Source organism: Diuraphis noxia, unplaced genomic scaffold, assembly GCF_037042655.1.
Source record: "Diuraphis noxia isolate RWA-SAM2 unplaced genomic scaffold, SU_Dnox_SAM2 contig0001, whole genome shotgun sequence".
NCBI lineage: Eukaryota > Metazoa > Arthropoda > Insecta > Hemiptera > Aphididae > Diuraphis > Diuraphis noxia.
Window position 1 is genome coordinate 92,974,344 of NW_028301711.1, and position 15,747 is coordinate 92,990,090.

Here is a 15,747-nt window from a genome sequence, read left to right on the forward strand (position 1 = left end):
CGGAATCGTCTGAATTCAAGTAATGATATGCGACTTGCACTAAGCAACAGCATCGTTCCAAGAACTCCACAGTCCAAAACTCTTAAAATAAGTGCGCCCAAAGCCCCCTAGTTATAGTTACATTAATTAAGTACCTATTCAATAATGTTAATTTTTAAAAGTTTTTTCTCAAATATCTTATGAGTTCCGAGTTCGTAAAATGTAACATTAGAATTTATATCACCTACTTTTATTAAATTAAATTTGTAAATAAAAAAGTTTGAATATTTTTCCACAAAGATAAACTTTATTTCTGATTTTATTTTGTATCTATAAATATTATGAACTATAAAAATAAAAATAAAATAGTGATATAAAGATTGGGGAGAGGAGTAATCGAAATCAGGTAATGGTCCATGACCAAGGTGGATCAATCCACCTTGTCCATGACGATCAATATAATATAACATTAGTCCGTGTCTAGTGTTGAGTTGGGAACCACTGTGACTTTAAGGAGTTATTTCACTGATTATGTGATAATAAAACTGCCATGATAATGTGATATTGATAATAACAGTGCTGATGAGCAGTGTTGGGAGTAGATAAGTACTTTTTTATCTAGATAAAGATAAAGATAACAGGACAAAAATGTATCTAGATAAAGATAAAAAATAACACAATTTAAATTTATCTAGATAAAGATGAAAGATAAATACATTATTATCTAGATAACAAGAAAGATAAATTTAATTTTTTTAACACATTGAAATCCAAAACATTTTAAGAGTACACCTTTGATACTACTTAGTACTTCAATATTATATAAACATCGGCTATATGAGTAAATTAATGTTAGCAGTAGACATTATTATTAATAAATAACTAAGGTATAACTGAAAAAAATTTTTTTTTTAAATTAAGTATCAAAATCAACAAAAAACTACAATTTTACACGATTCGTAATAATGTTATGTAGGTATATTTGATCGGGCCCCTAATGAAAATATCAATAATAAAAAATAATACCTGTATAATAAATAACATTATTATGAACATATTTTTTTTTTTTACTGAGATGACTCGACAATTCAAATTTAAAGTATTGGCTAGTTATCATACAAATAAATTGACAATCAAAATGTGTATTATATTTTTTTGTATAGAGATGAATTTATCTAGATAAATGTATCTAGATGAATGATTTTTTTATCTTAGATAATTATTTAGATAAAATTCAAATATTTATCTAGATAAGATAAAAGATAACTAAATAATTATCTAGATAAGTCTCAACACTGCTGATGAGAGGCACCATTTTATGTTTGACATTTGACTGTCGAGTGTCTTTACTCTTTAAGGTGATAGACATTTTAGTCAACACATTATTAACCAATTTATATTTTTGAAATTTTAAAAGAAAATAAGAGACGTTAATTATTTAATATAAAACTGATCACAAATTTTATAATTAGTGTAACATATTATCAATTATTTTCTTATTAGTTTTAACAGATTCTTAAAATATAAAAAGCAATCAGACATCACATAATATTATTCATAAGGTACTGTTGCGCTTTTCTGCTATATTGATGTAAACAATTTTTATTAAATAATTATAATCTTATGCCACTAATGTATTTTAGATAAAGAAAATTGTTTACGAAACGTTTTATATAATAAAATTAAGTTATATTGAAATGTCGACATGCAGTTATTCACAAACAAATGGATTCTTCAACATAAGGACTTTGACAATATTAAATATATTATATATTATATTCTATAATTATTATACATAATGATGCAAGTTATTCCCAATTCTATAATACTAAAGTTTTTTTTTCTTTCTTTTTTTTTTTTGTATTTAATATAATATAAATTTACAATCTGTAATAAAAATAAAACAATAAGTAAATGTGAGATTTTTTTTTTATTTACAAGGTTAGGAGGCTTGACTGAAGGAAGCGTCCATTGACACTACTTCAAACTGGTTATTTTTATTTTTATTATTTAGCGAAGTAAATCACGAGGCTAATTACGTTTTAGTCGACGGGGAGGGTTATCCGGGAGAGTCTTGGAGGAGAGGTTAGAAATTAGCGGGTTTGGATGATTATTTGTTTTGGAGTGCAATTTTTTATAGTGTGTTGAAGCGAGGGTGAGAAGAGTTGGAATATTCAGGTCTTTATGGATTGTAAGGTTACTAACATACCAAGGTGCATTTGTCATAAGACGGAGACTGATCGATTGAAAAGATTGGAGAAGATTTAGGTTTGAGTTTTTGGTTGAGCCCTAGATTTCTATACCGTATGTCAATGCAGGACGAATTAATTGTTTGTATACAAGAGTTTTGCCACTAAGTGATATTTTAGAACTGAGAAGTTGACGAAGTTTATGAAGTTTTATTTTCATCAATTTTCTTTTGGTTTTATGTGAGTGGTCCATGTTAATCTTTGGTCTAGATGAATACCTAGATATTTTACAGAACTTTCTCTAGGGATAGTTTCGTTATTGAGAGTAACCGATGGGCTGGTATTTGGTCGAAGCGTAAATGTTATATGAGATGATTTGTTTTCATTTATTTTAATTCTCCATAGATTAAACCAATTTTGTAAGTTATTAAGATGAGATTAAAGGTTCTCCGTTGAAGTTATTATATCTGGATCAGAGGATATTATGCATGTGTCATCGGCAAAAGTTGCAAGGCTGTGTGGGTGCAAGAATGCTACCTTGGGGAACACCTGCTTTTGCAGAATGAGTTTCAGAGAGAACATCGTCACAGCGCACTTGGAAGGTACGATTAGAGAGAAATGAGTTGATAATGAGATAGAGAGGAGCAGGAAGAAATCGGGTTTTGTATAAAAGTCCTTTGTGCCACACTCGGTCGAATGCCTGAGCAACATCTAGAATTACAGCCGAGCAGAAATGTTTTCTTTCTAGAGAAGAAGCAATGTTATCTACAATTCTATGGACTTGGTGGAGGGCTGAGTGATTATTCCTAAATCCAAATTGAGTGTTTGGGATAGTATTTTGCACATTAATGATTGGGTAGATTCTTTTCAGCATTACTTTTTCGAGTATTTTAGAGAAAGACGGCAATAGGCGGTGCTGTTTCCGTGGAAAGTTTAATACCATTTATTGAGCTTTTGCAAGAGAAATTGTCGCATTTAATTAACTCCTTTATTTGTGTACAAAATGTGCTATAGTCATTAACTGTTCGAATAAATATTGGCGGAGGAGGTTTGGTCGCGGTAATCGGCTCGTTATCTAAGTCCATGTTGGTGCTCTGATAATCAGTGTCAGCGGTTTCATTTGTAGCAAATAACGAGAAGCGATTTTTAGAAACGTAAGTAGCTTGTTTTTTTTTGTTCATTATTCCTCAGTGATTGTGACGGAGATATGAGACGTTTTGAATTAGTTGGAAAACTGAATCCATCTCTAGAGGTAGGTGTAGATGGAGAAATTGGAGATTTGTTTTGAGAATTATTTGGCACGCTCTGTATGCGAGACTCTTGAATAATTAATGGAGAGACGGTATTTCTATTGCTCATTATGTGTTTATATTTATCACCGGTTTGGTAGGATTGCGTAATGAGTAATTAGCGGGCCGACCGATCGGCCGCTGTGGATTAGACAACTAGACCTAAGCCTAATTAATTAATTAAATTTATTACCGATTTGATGATGAGACGGTCCAGAGCCGATGTAGAGATGTGAGACGTCGTGGATTGGACTCGGCGTAATTTGGCGAAGGAGAACGTTTTTTTTTTGGTAAAAATTTAGCGTACTTAACACGCAATGATAAGAGAAAGAAATACGATAACGGCGTACGATGTTTCATTATCGACGGTCGCGACCGAACTTAAATACTAAAGTTCTAATTTTTTTACTTATGTTTCCTATTCAAAATTCTATAGAAAAAATGTTGTGTGCTTGACAATTCCTTTTTGAGCCATTAAAAAATGTGTGAATTTATTTAAATTACACATATTGTTATTGAAATTATTATAATATAATACATATTAAAAGTTTTATTGTTCTACATTCAAGATTCAACCCATTACACCAATTACAAAAACTACTAACATTATCTTTATATTATCGTTATTTATATCAACATGGATAACAAAAATTCATCAAAAATTTTTTGAGAAATGTTTAACAGTTTATATTCTAATACCTTCTATTCCAAACTAATACTAGTTTTTTGAAAATTAAATCATTAAGAGGTTTTGTATAAAAGTAATCATTTCACATTATTTTAATCAATTTCCATGCCCCTAATTACATTAATATTACATAATAATAAAATATTATGTTTCTGCAAAACGATTATTCATTGTTCTATCAGAATTTGAAATACTGATATTCATAAATTTCTATAAATAATCTCAATTTATTATTGACTGATGTGTAGATATTTTGATTGTAATACTGTTCCAAGATACAAGTTCTATTTTCTCCATTATATTTATTTTACAATAAAATATTTGTATATATTATCAGTTATCACACATTGGGGTAAACGGAAAAAAAGTCCCCGGAAAAAAAGATCCGGAAAAAAAGTCCCCGGTGAAAAAGTCCCCGGTAAAAAAGTCCCATGGAAAAAAAGTTCCCGGAAAAAAAGTCTCCCGTTGCAGTATAAGGGCTAGTTCACATGAGAAGCAATAGGAGCTATGAAAATCAAACAGCAGATAAAGGAATGTTCACTTCAGACTTGTAACAATCCAGGACAAATTTTTGCCCAAGCTATACAAAGTGTACCAAAGGAGGTATTAATTGAATTACCATCCGAGGATTCAATAAAAAGAAGTATTCGTAATCAAAGAAGCAGTTCAAACCCAAAAAAACCAAATAGTCTACAAGAACTTGTTATTGAAGGTAATTTGCGTTACCTATTATTATAATTATTTATTTATAAGCAAGGCTGGGCATTAACGAGTTAAAAGTTAAAATTAAGTTAAAACGTTAAGTTAATTTTAATTAAGTTAATTAACTCGTTACTTTTTTTACAAATTAACTTTTAACTTAATAAGTTACTTTTTTTTAAGATTAACTATATCGTTTTGCGTTATGTTTTGTGTAATGATATATCATATATTTTGTTAAACGATACGTTTTGTTTTGTGTTATTTAATTATATGTTTATCGTTTTCCGTTAAAAAGTTTGCAAGCCCTGTTTTTTATATTTATATTAATATTACCTATCGAAAATGACCAAAAAAATTAAAAACGTCAAAAAATGCAAAAATATGCAAAATAAAATAATTAACACCACCATTGTTTGTACCAGAATCATGGAACGTTAATTTAACAACTCTGTCGACAAATCCGCACAGAACTAATAATGCTTGTGAGGGCTGGAATAATAGGTTTTCCCATCTCGTCGGCATTAAACATCCCAGTATTTGGAAACTACTTACAAAAATGTGTCAAGAAGTTGGAACGGACAAAGCAAGAATGGCATTGGCTGAAATAGGAGAAATTAACCGGAGAAAAACAAAAGCTGGTAAAAAAATTGAAGTACGATTAAATATTTTATGTCAGCGTTTTGACGAGGACGAATCTAAAGATGTTCCTAATTTTTTAAAACATATAGGTCAAAATTTAAGAAAAAGATCATTTTATTAAATACTGATTAAAAGCATTTCATATTTTATAAATAACATACGACATATTTTATTGTTTTACATATCTTTTATATTTTTTAGCATTTTTATATTTTTTAAATACCTAACATACGACATATTTTATTATTTAACATAATATCTTTTATAACTAATTAAATAATTTTTTATATTTTTTAAATAATATTATACGACATATTTTATTAAATTTTAAATTATTTTACGAGAGGAATATATCTTATATATCTAAATAAATGTATTTTTATATTTTTTAATTAATATTATTAAAGATGTTTAAGATATTGAATTATTATAATATTTTGTACCTATTTAATTTAGTTGTTTGTTAATTATCTTCAGCAAAATATGTAACATGTAAGTAACCTATGGGCTATGTACCTATATAAATTATAAATACCTATACGATAAAAGACTTAATTTAAATCAAATATTAATTTGGGGACTTTTTTTCCGTGGGACTTTTTTACCGGGGACTTTTTCACCGGGGACTTTTTTTCCGAATCTTTTTTTCCAGGGACTTTTTTTCCTACATTCACACATTGGATACTTGATAATTTCTTTTATAATACTTTTAATTTTGAAAACATATTTTTTTATTAACAGAATAATTGTACAATATCTAGTGTTGGAAGTACTACATTAAATATTTTAAATTTGTTATAATTCTAGTAGGGAATTTTAAACTCGTTTTTTAATCTCAATCATTCATAATTCATTGAGTTCTTATCTACCTCTCGTTGAAGCCGGTTGTGTGTTGTAGTGTGTTTGTCGTACATTTGTATTAGTATGCCGTGTGCTAAATTTAATGTTAACATAATATCAACTAAGAAAACCGTAACTTGTAAAAGTTGTGATTTTGATTTTCATGTGAAATGTACAAATCTTGAATCGCTCGTTGAATATAATAAGATTAGTACTAAATGGACTTGTGAATATTATAATTATAATTATAAAAATATTACGAAAAGAAAGAAATTGAATAAAATTAAAATTCAAGCCAGAATGATGAGGACGATTATGATTTAGGGTCAGTAAAAATTGATATGAAAAAAATGTTCAGAAAAATCGAAGTACTTACTACTAACGTCGCATCAATGAAAAGTTCATTAAATTTCTTTGGAGAATCATTTGATGAAATCAAAAAGAAAATGGACACTGTTGTAAACATCATTAATGGTATGGAAAATATGGTAATGGAAAAAGAACATAGGTAGATGCTCTAAACTTGAAAAAGAAATTGATTACCTCAAAATTATGTTAAATAACAAAGAACAAGCTTCTCTAAATCAATACGTTGAAATTACAGGTATCCCGAAAACTCCTAACGAAGATATACCTAATATAATTACATCAGTAACTAATTTATTAAACATTAGTATTAATAATAGATATCGTTGATACAGATTGAAACCATACAAGAATACTTATGGTAGAATTATAGCTTAATTCAATTTCACAATTTTAAAAGACAGTATTATTAAATCAATAAAATTATGTTATAAGAATAAAAATCCGGTAACTGCAAATAATTTACATTCAAATTTTCCTGAACTTAAAATATTTATCAACGATCAACTCACTAAGGAAAACAAAAGATTATTCTGGTTGGCAAAAGAAATTTCAAAAACATTTGGTTACAAATTTGTCTGGTCAAATTCTGGCGGTGTCTACTTAAAAAACAAGAAGGGGAACAAGTTATTAAAATACAGACCATACAAATTCTTCAAAATCTTGATACAGACAAAAAAGTTAGTGCACTTTTGGAGTAGTATAATATTTTTTGTTATTTAATTAAGCTGCTAATATATTTCATTTTTTAAAATTTTTTTTTTTGTAATATTAAATATTCTATTGTTATTTAATGCTTAAATATGATTATTTATAATGATTCCCTTTAATAACTGTAATTTTAATTTTCTATCTAATGAAAAAAATACTAATTATCAAATGTTCTCTTATCGACTGTAACAATCTTTGTGTACATAATAATAATCTTACTGTCTTTTCACTGAACATTAGAAGTATCAGAAAAGATTTTAATGAATTATTAGTGGTTTTAAGTTCAGCTAATATTAAATTTGACATTATTATGTTATCAGAGACATGGTTAGATAATAATATTGGTAACTTCCATATAGAAGGTTATAATTGTTATAAACACTATAGCTCATTAAATATATCTGATGAAATAAGTGTTTACATTAAAGACTAAATTTTAGTAAATGATGTAATAACTGGAGGGGTAAACCACTGTAGCTCATTAGATTTCTCAATTCCTTATGATAATATATTAATTAAATTAACATGCATTTACAAACCACCCAGTTTGAATAAAATTGATTTTGGTGGGTGGTGGGTCTAACAATATAACTGTGTCTCATAACTTAATAAAGTTCGCCACGCCACTGATTCCAAACTCCAATCACATATAATCTGTGGAGACATAAATTTAAATATTAAGATCAAAGACATAATTTGTATTAAATACCTCAATGTACTTAGTAGTTATGGATTTAAATCATGTATTAATAGCACTACACGCAGCTTTGGTAATTGTAACACATGTATTGATCATACTTTCATTAAAAACAAACATGCTTTTAATCATATTTATGGATATATATTATATCAATGTGATATTATGGATCATTACAGTACTATTGCTGTAGTATCTACCCCACAAAACAATAATGATATAAATACAGTTGATAATAATACCGATAATATTAATTACAATTTTACTAATATAGACAATTTAAATAATATCTTAAAAAACATAAACTGGACAGAAGTTTTAAAATCAACTGATGTAAATGTAGCTATTGATTTATTCACAACTATTATTGAAAATAGTATAAAAAATCACAAGAAGCTAAAATAAAAAAGATTCCAAAAAATAGAAAACGATTAAAAAACTGGATAACTATAGGAATTATTGTTAATTCTATGAGACATCGAGATAGATTATATTATGCAAAATTAAAAAATCAACTATTTAACATTAAATTGCAAGAGATGTATACAAAATGTAGGAATCTACTAAATGTAACCATAAAAATAGCGAAAGTCGCATATTTCTATAAACAAATTTCTAATGCTAAAAGTAATACTAAAAAAATTTGGGAATTTATAAATGAAGCCTTGCATAATAAATGTAATAAAACAAACTATATATCAACAATCCTAAATCATGTGAAATCAGGGGAGTAGTAATGTTCACACAGATCCTCCCCTGCTGTCGGTTCAAACAGGAGAAAAAAAAAAAAAAAAAAAATCATGTGAAATATGTTCCCTCAGTGTTCAAACACAAACTTTTTTGTCTTCCAGAATGCCACAAAAATGCGTGCTTCAGAAAAGACTCTTTAATGCCTTCAACACTATAAACGAATTGTAAAATCAGCTACAACACACGGCCACTATTGAATACATGCAAGTCTGTCAACAACACTTACCACCATCAATCTTTTTATTAGTAAGCAATAATCTTCAAAATAAAGACAAATCACTGGGTGGACAAAGATATTCTAAGCAGATAAAACAATTAGCAAATTCAATTTATTTCATCAGCCCCAGTGTTTTTCATTTTCTCCAATAATCATTGTATATTCCTTCTATTCGGACCTTAAGGAGAGTCACTAAACAATGTGATTTACAACCTGGACTGAATGACTTTATTTTTTACTTCCTGGATTTCAAAATGAGAAATTTTAAATCGGAAGCCTTAGATTGCTTTTATGTGCAAATGAAATGTCTATAAAAACAAATTTATTCTACAATATTTCTAAAGACCAAATTGTTGCTTTTAACCAACCTGGTCCTTTCAGAACTTACAAACCAGCCACATATGCACTAGTTCTTATGATTAGAGGAATCAACAGCAATTTGAAACAGCCAATTGCATATTATCTTGTTTCAAATAACTGCTCTGGTGCTGATCTAAATTGCATCATTTTTTCAGCAGTTATAAACTTCGAAGTATTAAACTCAACGTGAAATCATTTATCACTGATCAAGGATCAAATTTTATTCGATTTTTTAATTTCGATCAAGTAACTCCAGAAGAACCATTTTTTGAAGTAGATGGACAAAAAGTGATTTATATTTTTGACCCACTTCACCTATTAAAATCAACTAGGAATATGTTTTTTTTTTAAATAAGATAGAAATCAATGGAGACGTAGTAGACAAAAATATTTGGATATGTCTTATAATTATGACAGTAAATCTAATCTCCGTATGGCACCAAAATTAACTTACTTTCATATTTATCCTGGTCCATTTGATGAGATGAAAGTTTGTTAAGCAGTCCAAGTGTTGCAAATGGTATGTCTACAGCATTAAACTGTGCGGTATTACCAGTTGATTCTCAAAGCACCATACATTTTATCAATAACATGGACAAGTTATTTGATGTATTCATTTCAAGAGAAGTCCTAAACAGTAAAATTTACAACCAACTTTTTAAAAACACATCACCTGAAACAGACTACTTGATAAAATGACAGAAGTATTTAAAAACATAAAGGTTATAAGTAAAAAAATAATTCTGATGTAACTAAAGCTAAACAGACATATTTCATTTATGGTTGGTTGGTTTCTATTATCGGATTAAGAATGCTTTGGAGTTCCTTAAATCCAGCCAAAAATCCAAACTACTCAATTTGTACGGGACGTTTGAACCAGGATTGTCTAGAAAATTTGTTTGATACTTTTCGACAGCAATACGGCAACAACACACATCCTATTCCAGTTCAATTCATTCAGTCTTTAAAAAAAATATTTTGCCTTTAGTACTACAGACATTTACTTAAAGCTAATTGTATTTAAGATATGGACCAAGTTCTAAAACAATCCTAATAAAAAAGTGAGAAATGTGATCGCTCCTGAAGACAAAAATATACAGTAGAACCTTATTGATCCGGACTAATAAGGGCTCTAGGTTGTCGATTTAATGAAAGTCCGGATTAGACAAAATAACCAAAAAACATGTCTCTATTATAGATTTAAGAATAATATATTAAACTAATTACTATATAAGATGATATATTGCAACAATGCAACATAATATTAGATCCAGCAAAAACATTACATATCAACGTAATGCATGTAATCATAATTATTATATATTTAGGCACACTTCCATTAACTGGTTTGAAAAAACTGGAAGTCTTTGGTAGTCTTCCTTTCGCATTTATTTCTCATATTAATAATTCACATAGATGTCTCAAATGTTCGTAATATACAGATATGTTTTCATCGTTGTTATCTCAACATATTTAAGGACAATATTTAGATGGTCTTTAATTTCACCAAGTTTTAGCTTAGACTTGATACTATTGTCTACTTCTTCTTGTTCATATATTCATCCATTTTAGAGTTTTCTGCAGTGTGAGGCTTTCAAAAATCTCTTCTTCTGTTAAAATGTGATAGCTATTACGTTTTTTTAAATTTATGGCATATACTGCGTTATTTCGTTATATTACACAACTGTTTGGATTAAGCGAAGTCTGGACTAATGGGGTCCAGATTAATGAGGTTCTACTGTATTTAAATTTAAAAATTGCAAATTGGTACAGTAGATTACAAAAAACTGAATATTCCAGATGCTAATGCTTATACTTACGTATGTAGATGTTTTGTGAAGAAATGTTTGGAGACCCATTCTTGTAAAATTTGTGTGAACTGTGCAAAACCACCAAAAAAATATAAATCAATAATTTCTTCTATCATTTTTTAAAGCATTTTCTTCAAATAAGGATTTTACTTTTGGTAAATTACTTATGTTTCATGATGATTTTTATAATTACATACTTAGTTAAAAAATATTTTTATTGAACAATTTCCTGTTATCGCCATAAACAATAATGTTGGATACCTATTAAATGACTTATTATGTAATGAAGGATTCAATCATCCATGTGAGTTATTTAATAAGCAATTCCTTTTAAAAATTTTACTAGTGTTAAATTTTTAAATAGAATTATGTTATCTGAAACAAAACACCAAAATAGGAAACTATCAGTTTTAAAACTTTTACAGCTATAATTTTTAAATTTTGTATCATATTTTACTAATTTATAAATCATCTTAGACTTAATTAACAGTTAAAATATATATTAATTTGTATTAAGGTTCATATAGGCACATATTAAAATATCTAGAAATTTTTATTTTTGTAAATATCTAGAAGTAAATAAATTGTATACACATAATTATTAATTAAAATAAATTTTTTAACCTAAATTGTATCTAAAGATTTGTATTTGTTAATATATGATCTAAAAAATCATGATTTACTAACCTTATTTCCACACTTAGCTTCATAAAAATTTGTTTTTATAATAATGATCAATGGATTGTTATTAATTTGAAATATAAATTAAATAATTCACGAACAACATAATCACCATACATATGTCAGAATTTGGAAAACAAACGCCAAAAAGGTAAAAATCATGAGGCCTGTAAGCAAGACGCAAGTGCAACATTGAAAGTTTGAAACAGTATTAAAAATATTTTGAAATAAATACTACATTAAATATTTTACACTTGTTATAATGCTAGTAGGGAATTTTTAATAAATTTGTTTTTTAATCTCAAACATTCATAATTAAACTTGTTTTTGTATTTAAATCAATTTTGAGAAGTCCTATAATGTTTTAGATGATATAGTTCATGTATTTATTTGTGTTGGTCCAGCAACTATTTTATATTGTATTAATTAACATTATAACATTATAACATGTATATTGTATAATAGCAATTATGTTAAAATTATATTGTGTGTTGATATTCAAATGATTTAATTTAGGTTAAATGGAATCGCTTCATAAACATATGCAAATAGACGTAACATGAATCAAATTGGATTTTGGATGTGTTTCTTTGATCTAAAAGTAATCATTTCATATTACTATATTCAGTGTTTATGCCATTAATTACATTTATATTACATGAATTGTATTGAAAGATAATTCATTGTTTAGTTAAAACCTGAAATACTGATATTCATAAATTAATATAAATAATCTCAAATTATTTTTGAAATAATCTTTTTGATACTTTTTTAGTTGTTTATGAAGAAAATTTGAGGAATCTTGTATTATATTTTCAATTTAACTTATTGAATAATTTTTTGTTGCCATTTATGAAATAAATTTTGTTGATTGTGTTATATTATAATGGTAAATTATTATAGAAATATTTGATGAAATTTCAAGTTTTTTTGTTATATTGTTTTGAGTTACTACTTTAAAATCGAATCGATTTGATGGAAAATTGGACTTATATGAACATTTCTAGTTTATTATAATGTTTTACTTTACTTTTGGCGGAAGGGGAGAATTTTTTTTTTAAATGATCAAAATAAATAACGAAAAACACATGATTTTAACATTGCATTTATTCTCCACTCATAATTTAAAGGCTTTGATGGAGATTATTACCATTATCTTTTCCTCATAAATAGGCCCATAATATGTGCAGTATTGGGTAGGAATTTGTTATTTTAGGTAGCCACTTGAGTAGATACTAACATGTATTAACTATCAAGTACCAACTATCAGAACTTAATAGGCTGATACAGGACGTCTTTATAATCCTACAGCTGCGCCTTGGATTGGATTATAATGATTATTGATCATACAGGTTGAAACACGCCATGCCAATTGGCTATTTCGCATTAGTTTACTATTATTGACTAATGACTACGTCATATTAAAGCGATTCGATATTGTAATTGTCTTTCAGTGTCTAATAAAATCTCGACGAGGTAGGGTTTTAACCTAATTCTTTGCTAACATAAGTAGCCAAAAAGAAAGTAAAATATTATGATATATGTTTAAAAATATATTAAATATCAAATATTATGTAGTCTGTGTCCTTCGTGGTTATAGATAATCAGGCATGCCAACTCATTTTTTACTAACTCCTTAATGTGGGTATTAAATTTTCCCTATTTTATCCCTGATAAGTAATTGAAAAATTAGGTGGGGGGCTCTGCCCCCCACCCCCCCTACTCACCAACAAAATAGATTACAATAATTATATTATTCATAATAATATATTATTTCATTCAATAATTCACCAAAATAATAACAGTTACCAAATAGGTAGGTAAAATAATTTTTAAAGCTTATTTTTTTTTAAACATATATTTAATGAACAAATAAACAGACAGTTTTCTTTTTTAATAAGACAATACAAAATAAATAATTATAATTAATCTGTTTGCAAAATAATTATAGTTAACAAGTATATAATATAGCAATAATAACTATTGCTAAATGTTTTTTTAACAATATTTAGTGCACTGCACAGATAAAAAGAAAGTTTTGCTTTTTTCATAGGTATATAATATAATATAATAATAACTGTTGCTAAATGCTTTTTTAACAATATTTAATGAACAAATAAAAATAAGGTTTTCTTATCCTCATGGTATAAAACGATACAAAATAAATAATAATAATAATAATAATAGGTAGTTAACAAGTACATATAATAATAACAACTGTAAGAATGCTTTTTTAACAATATTTAGTGAATAGATAAAAAGAAAGTTTGTCTTTTTTTCATAAAACAATACAAAATAAATAATAATAGGTAGTTAACAAGTATAAAATATAATAATAACAACTGTTGCTAAATGCTTTTTTAACAATATTTAATGAACAAATAAAAATAAGGTTTGTCTTATCCTTATGGTAAAAAACGATACAAAATAAATAATAACAAGTCTTTTAGTAAAATAATATTGAGGAACATGACAGATAAATAGTAGTAATAATTATAATTATTTAAAATTATACATACTTTTATTAAAGAGATCAATATAATCTTTATCATATTTCATTGAATAACAATTTGTATCTTTAATAGCTCTTTTACTATGTAGTAAACCAATTAAATTCGATGTATTTAGGCGATTACGTTCTTTAGTTTTTATCATATTTATCATGGAAAAGATTCTTTCCACACAAGCAGTTGAGTGAGGTAGTGTCATGATGTTTTTTACTAAAATAGTCAATAAGGGAAACATAACTGAGTCGTTCCCTTTTTTTAGAGACATTATTTTAGACCAATATTCATTTACATTAGAATTAATAACTTTCTCTTCTAAGTCCATGATAATTAACTTCCTCCACTCCCTGTCAACATCATCTAAATCTAAATCTTTAAACAATATTGGTAGTTGAGAAGCCATCGGTCCTAAAGTTGTTATTTTACCACCATGAATTATTTTAGGGTCAATCATTTTGAAATGTTGTAATACTTGCATTGATCGAAAAGGAAATCTTAAATTAATTTGCTTTGCAGCTTCAACATAAAAATTTAAGCATCGTGTCTTCAATTCGATTACATCAGTTGATTTAATTTTATTTTCGGCTAACAGTGTTGATAAAGTTGCTGACACTTTACCACCAATATATATATCATCATTTGATAAATACAACTGAGGATTTCTATAATTGATTTCATGGCAACATTTATTTTGAATATGTATCCTTTTTATAAAACAACTTAATATCTCTTTATAAATGGAAGAAATTCTGTCATACACCACATGAATTTTGATATCTTCAGATTGCATTTCCAAATTCAAATCAATAAAAAAAGGCAAAACAAAAGATAGAAATTGTAAATAAACAAAGGTCATTGGAGCTGTAATGGTATTCAATATTGTTTCTGCGTTTGCAATTTTGTCTTCCAGAGCAGCCTGAGTAAAATATAATTTTAAGGCAGGAAATTGTAGTATTAGCCTTTCAACAACTGACAACAGAGATAACCATCTGGTTTGTGACGGATGAAGCATTTTATGTGGTTTTAATTCCAAATATATTTGAAACTCTTTAAAAATGCTCAACCTTTTTGGACTGTTGTTGATGTAATTGTGTACATCCCTAGCAAAGTCTTCAACATATCTGGGTAACATCAAACATGCATAAGATGCACAAAGATGGAACGAATGGCATATACACGTCATCACAAATAGATTGGGAACATCATTGGTTAATTTAGTCTTCAAAGAGTTGTTAACACCTACCATATTGTTTGCTCCATCACTAGCATAACCGATCATATTATCTTTGTACGGGATATTGTTTTCCACAAAAAAATGTAT

The 15,747-nt window shown here is 27.4% G+C and overlaps 1 protein-coding gene across 1 annotated transcript; it reads right to left on the bottom strand.

The window, feature by feature from the left end:
- Positions 1-14,318: 14,318 nt before the first annotated feature.
- LOC149062482 (uncharacterized) lies at positions 14,319-15,705 on the bottom strand. The gene is made up of 2 exons (XM_089215342.1): positions 14,439-15,705; positions 14,319-14,323 (listed from the first exon to the last, which is right to left on the bottom strand). The coding sequence occupies exons 1-2, from the start codon at positions 15,703-15,705 to the stop codon at positions 14,319-14,321; spliced, it is 1,272 nt and encodes a 423-aa protein (XP_089071468.1).
- Between the last annotated feature and the right edge of the window lie 42 nt (positions 15,706-15,747).

Bases quoted from the DNA above. Each gene is read 5' to 3' on its own strand.
- LOC149062482 (XM_089215342.1), bottom strand. From the start codon at position 15,705: ATGATCGGTTATGCTAGTGATGGAGCAAACAATATGGTAGGTGTTAAC.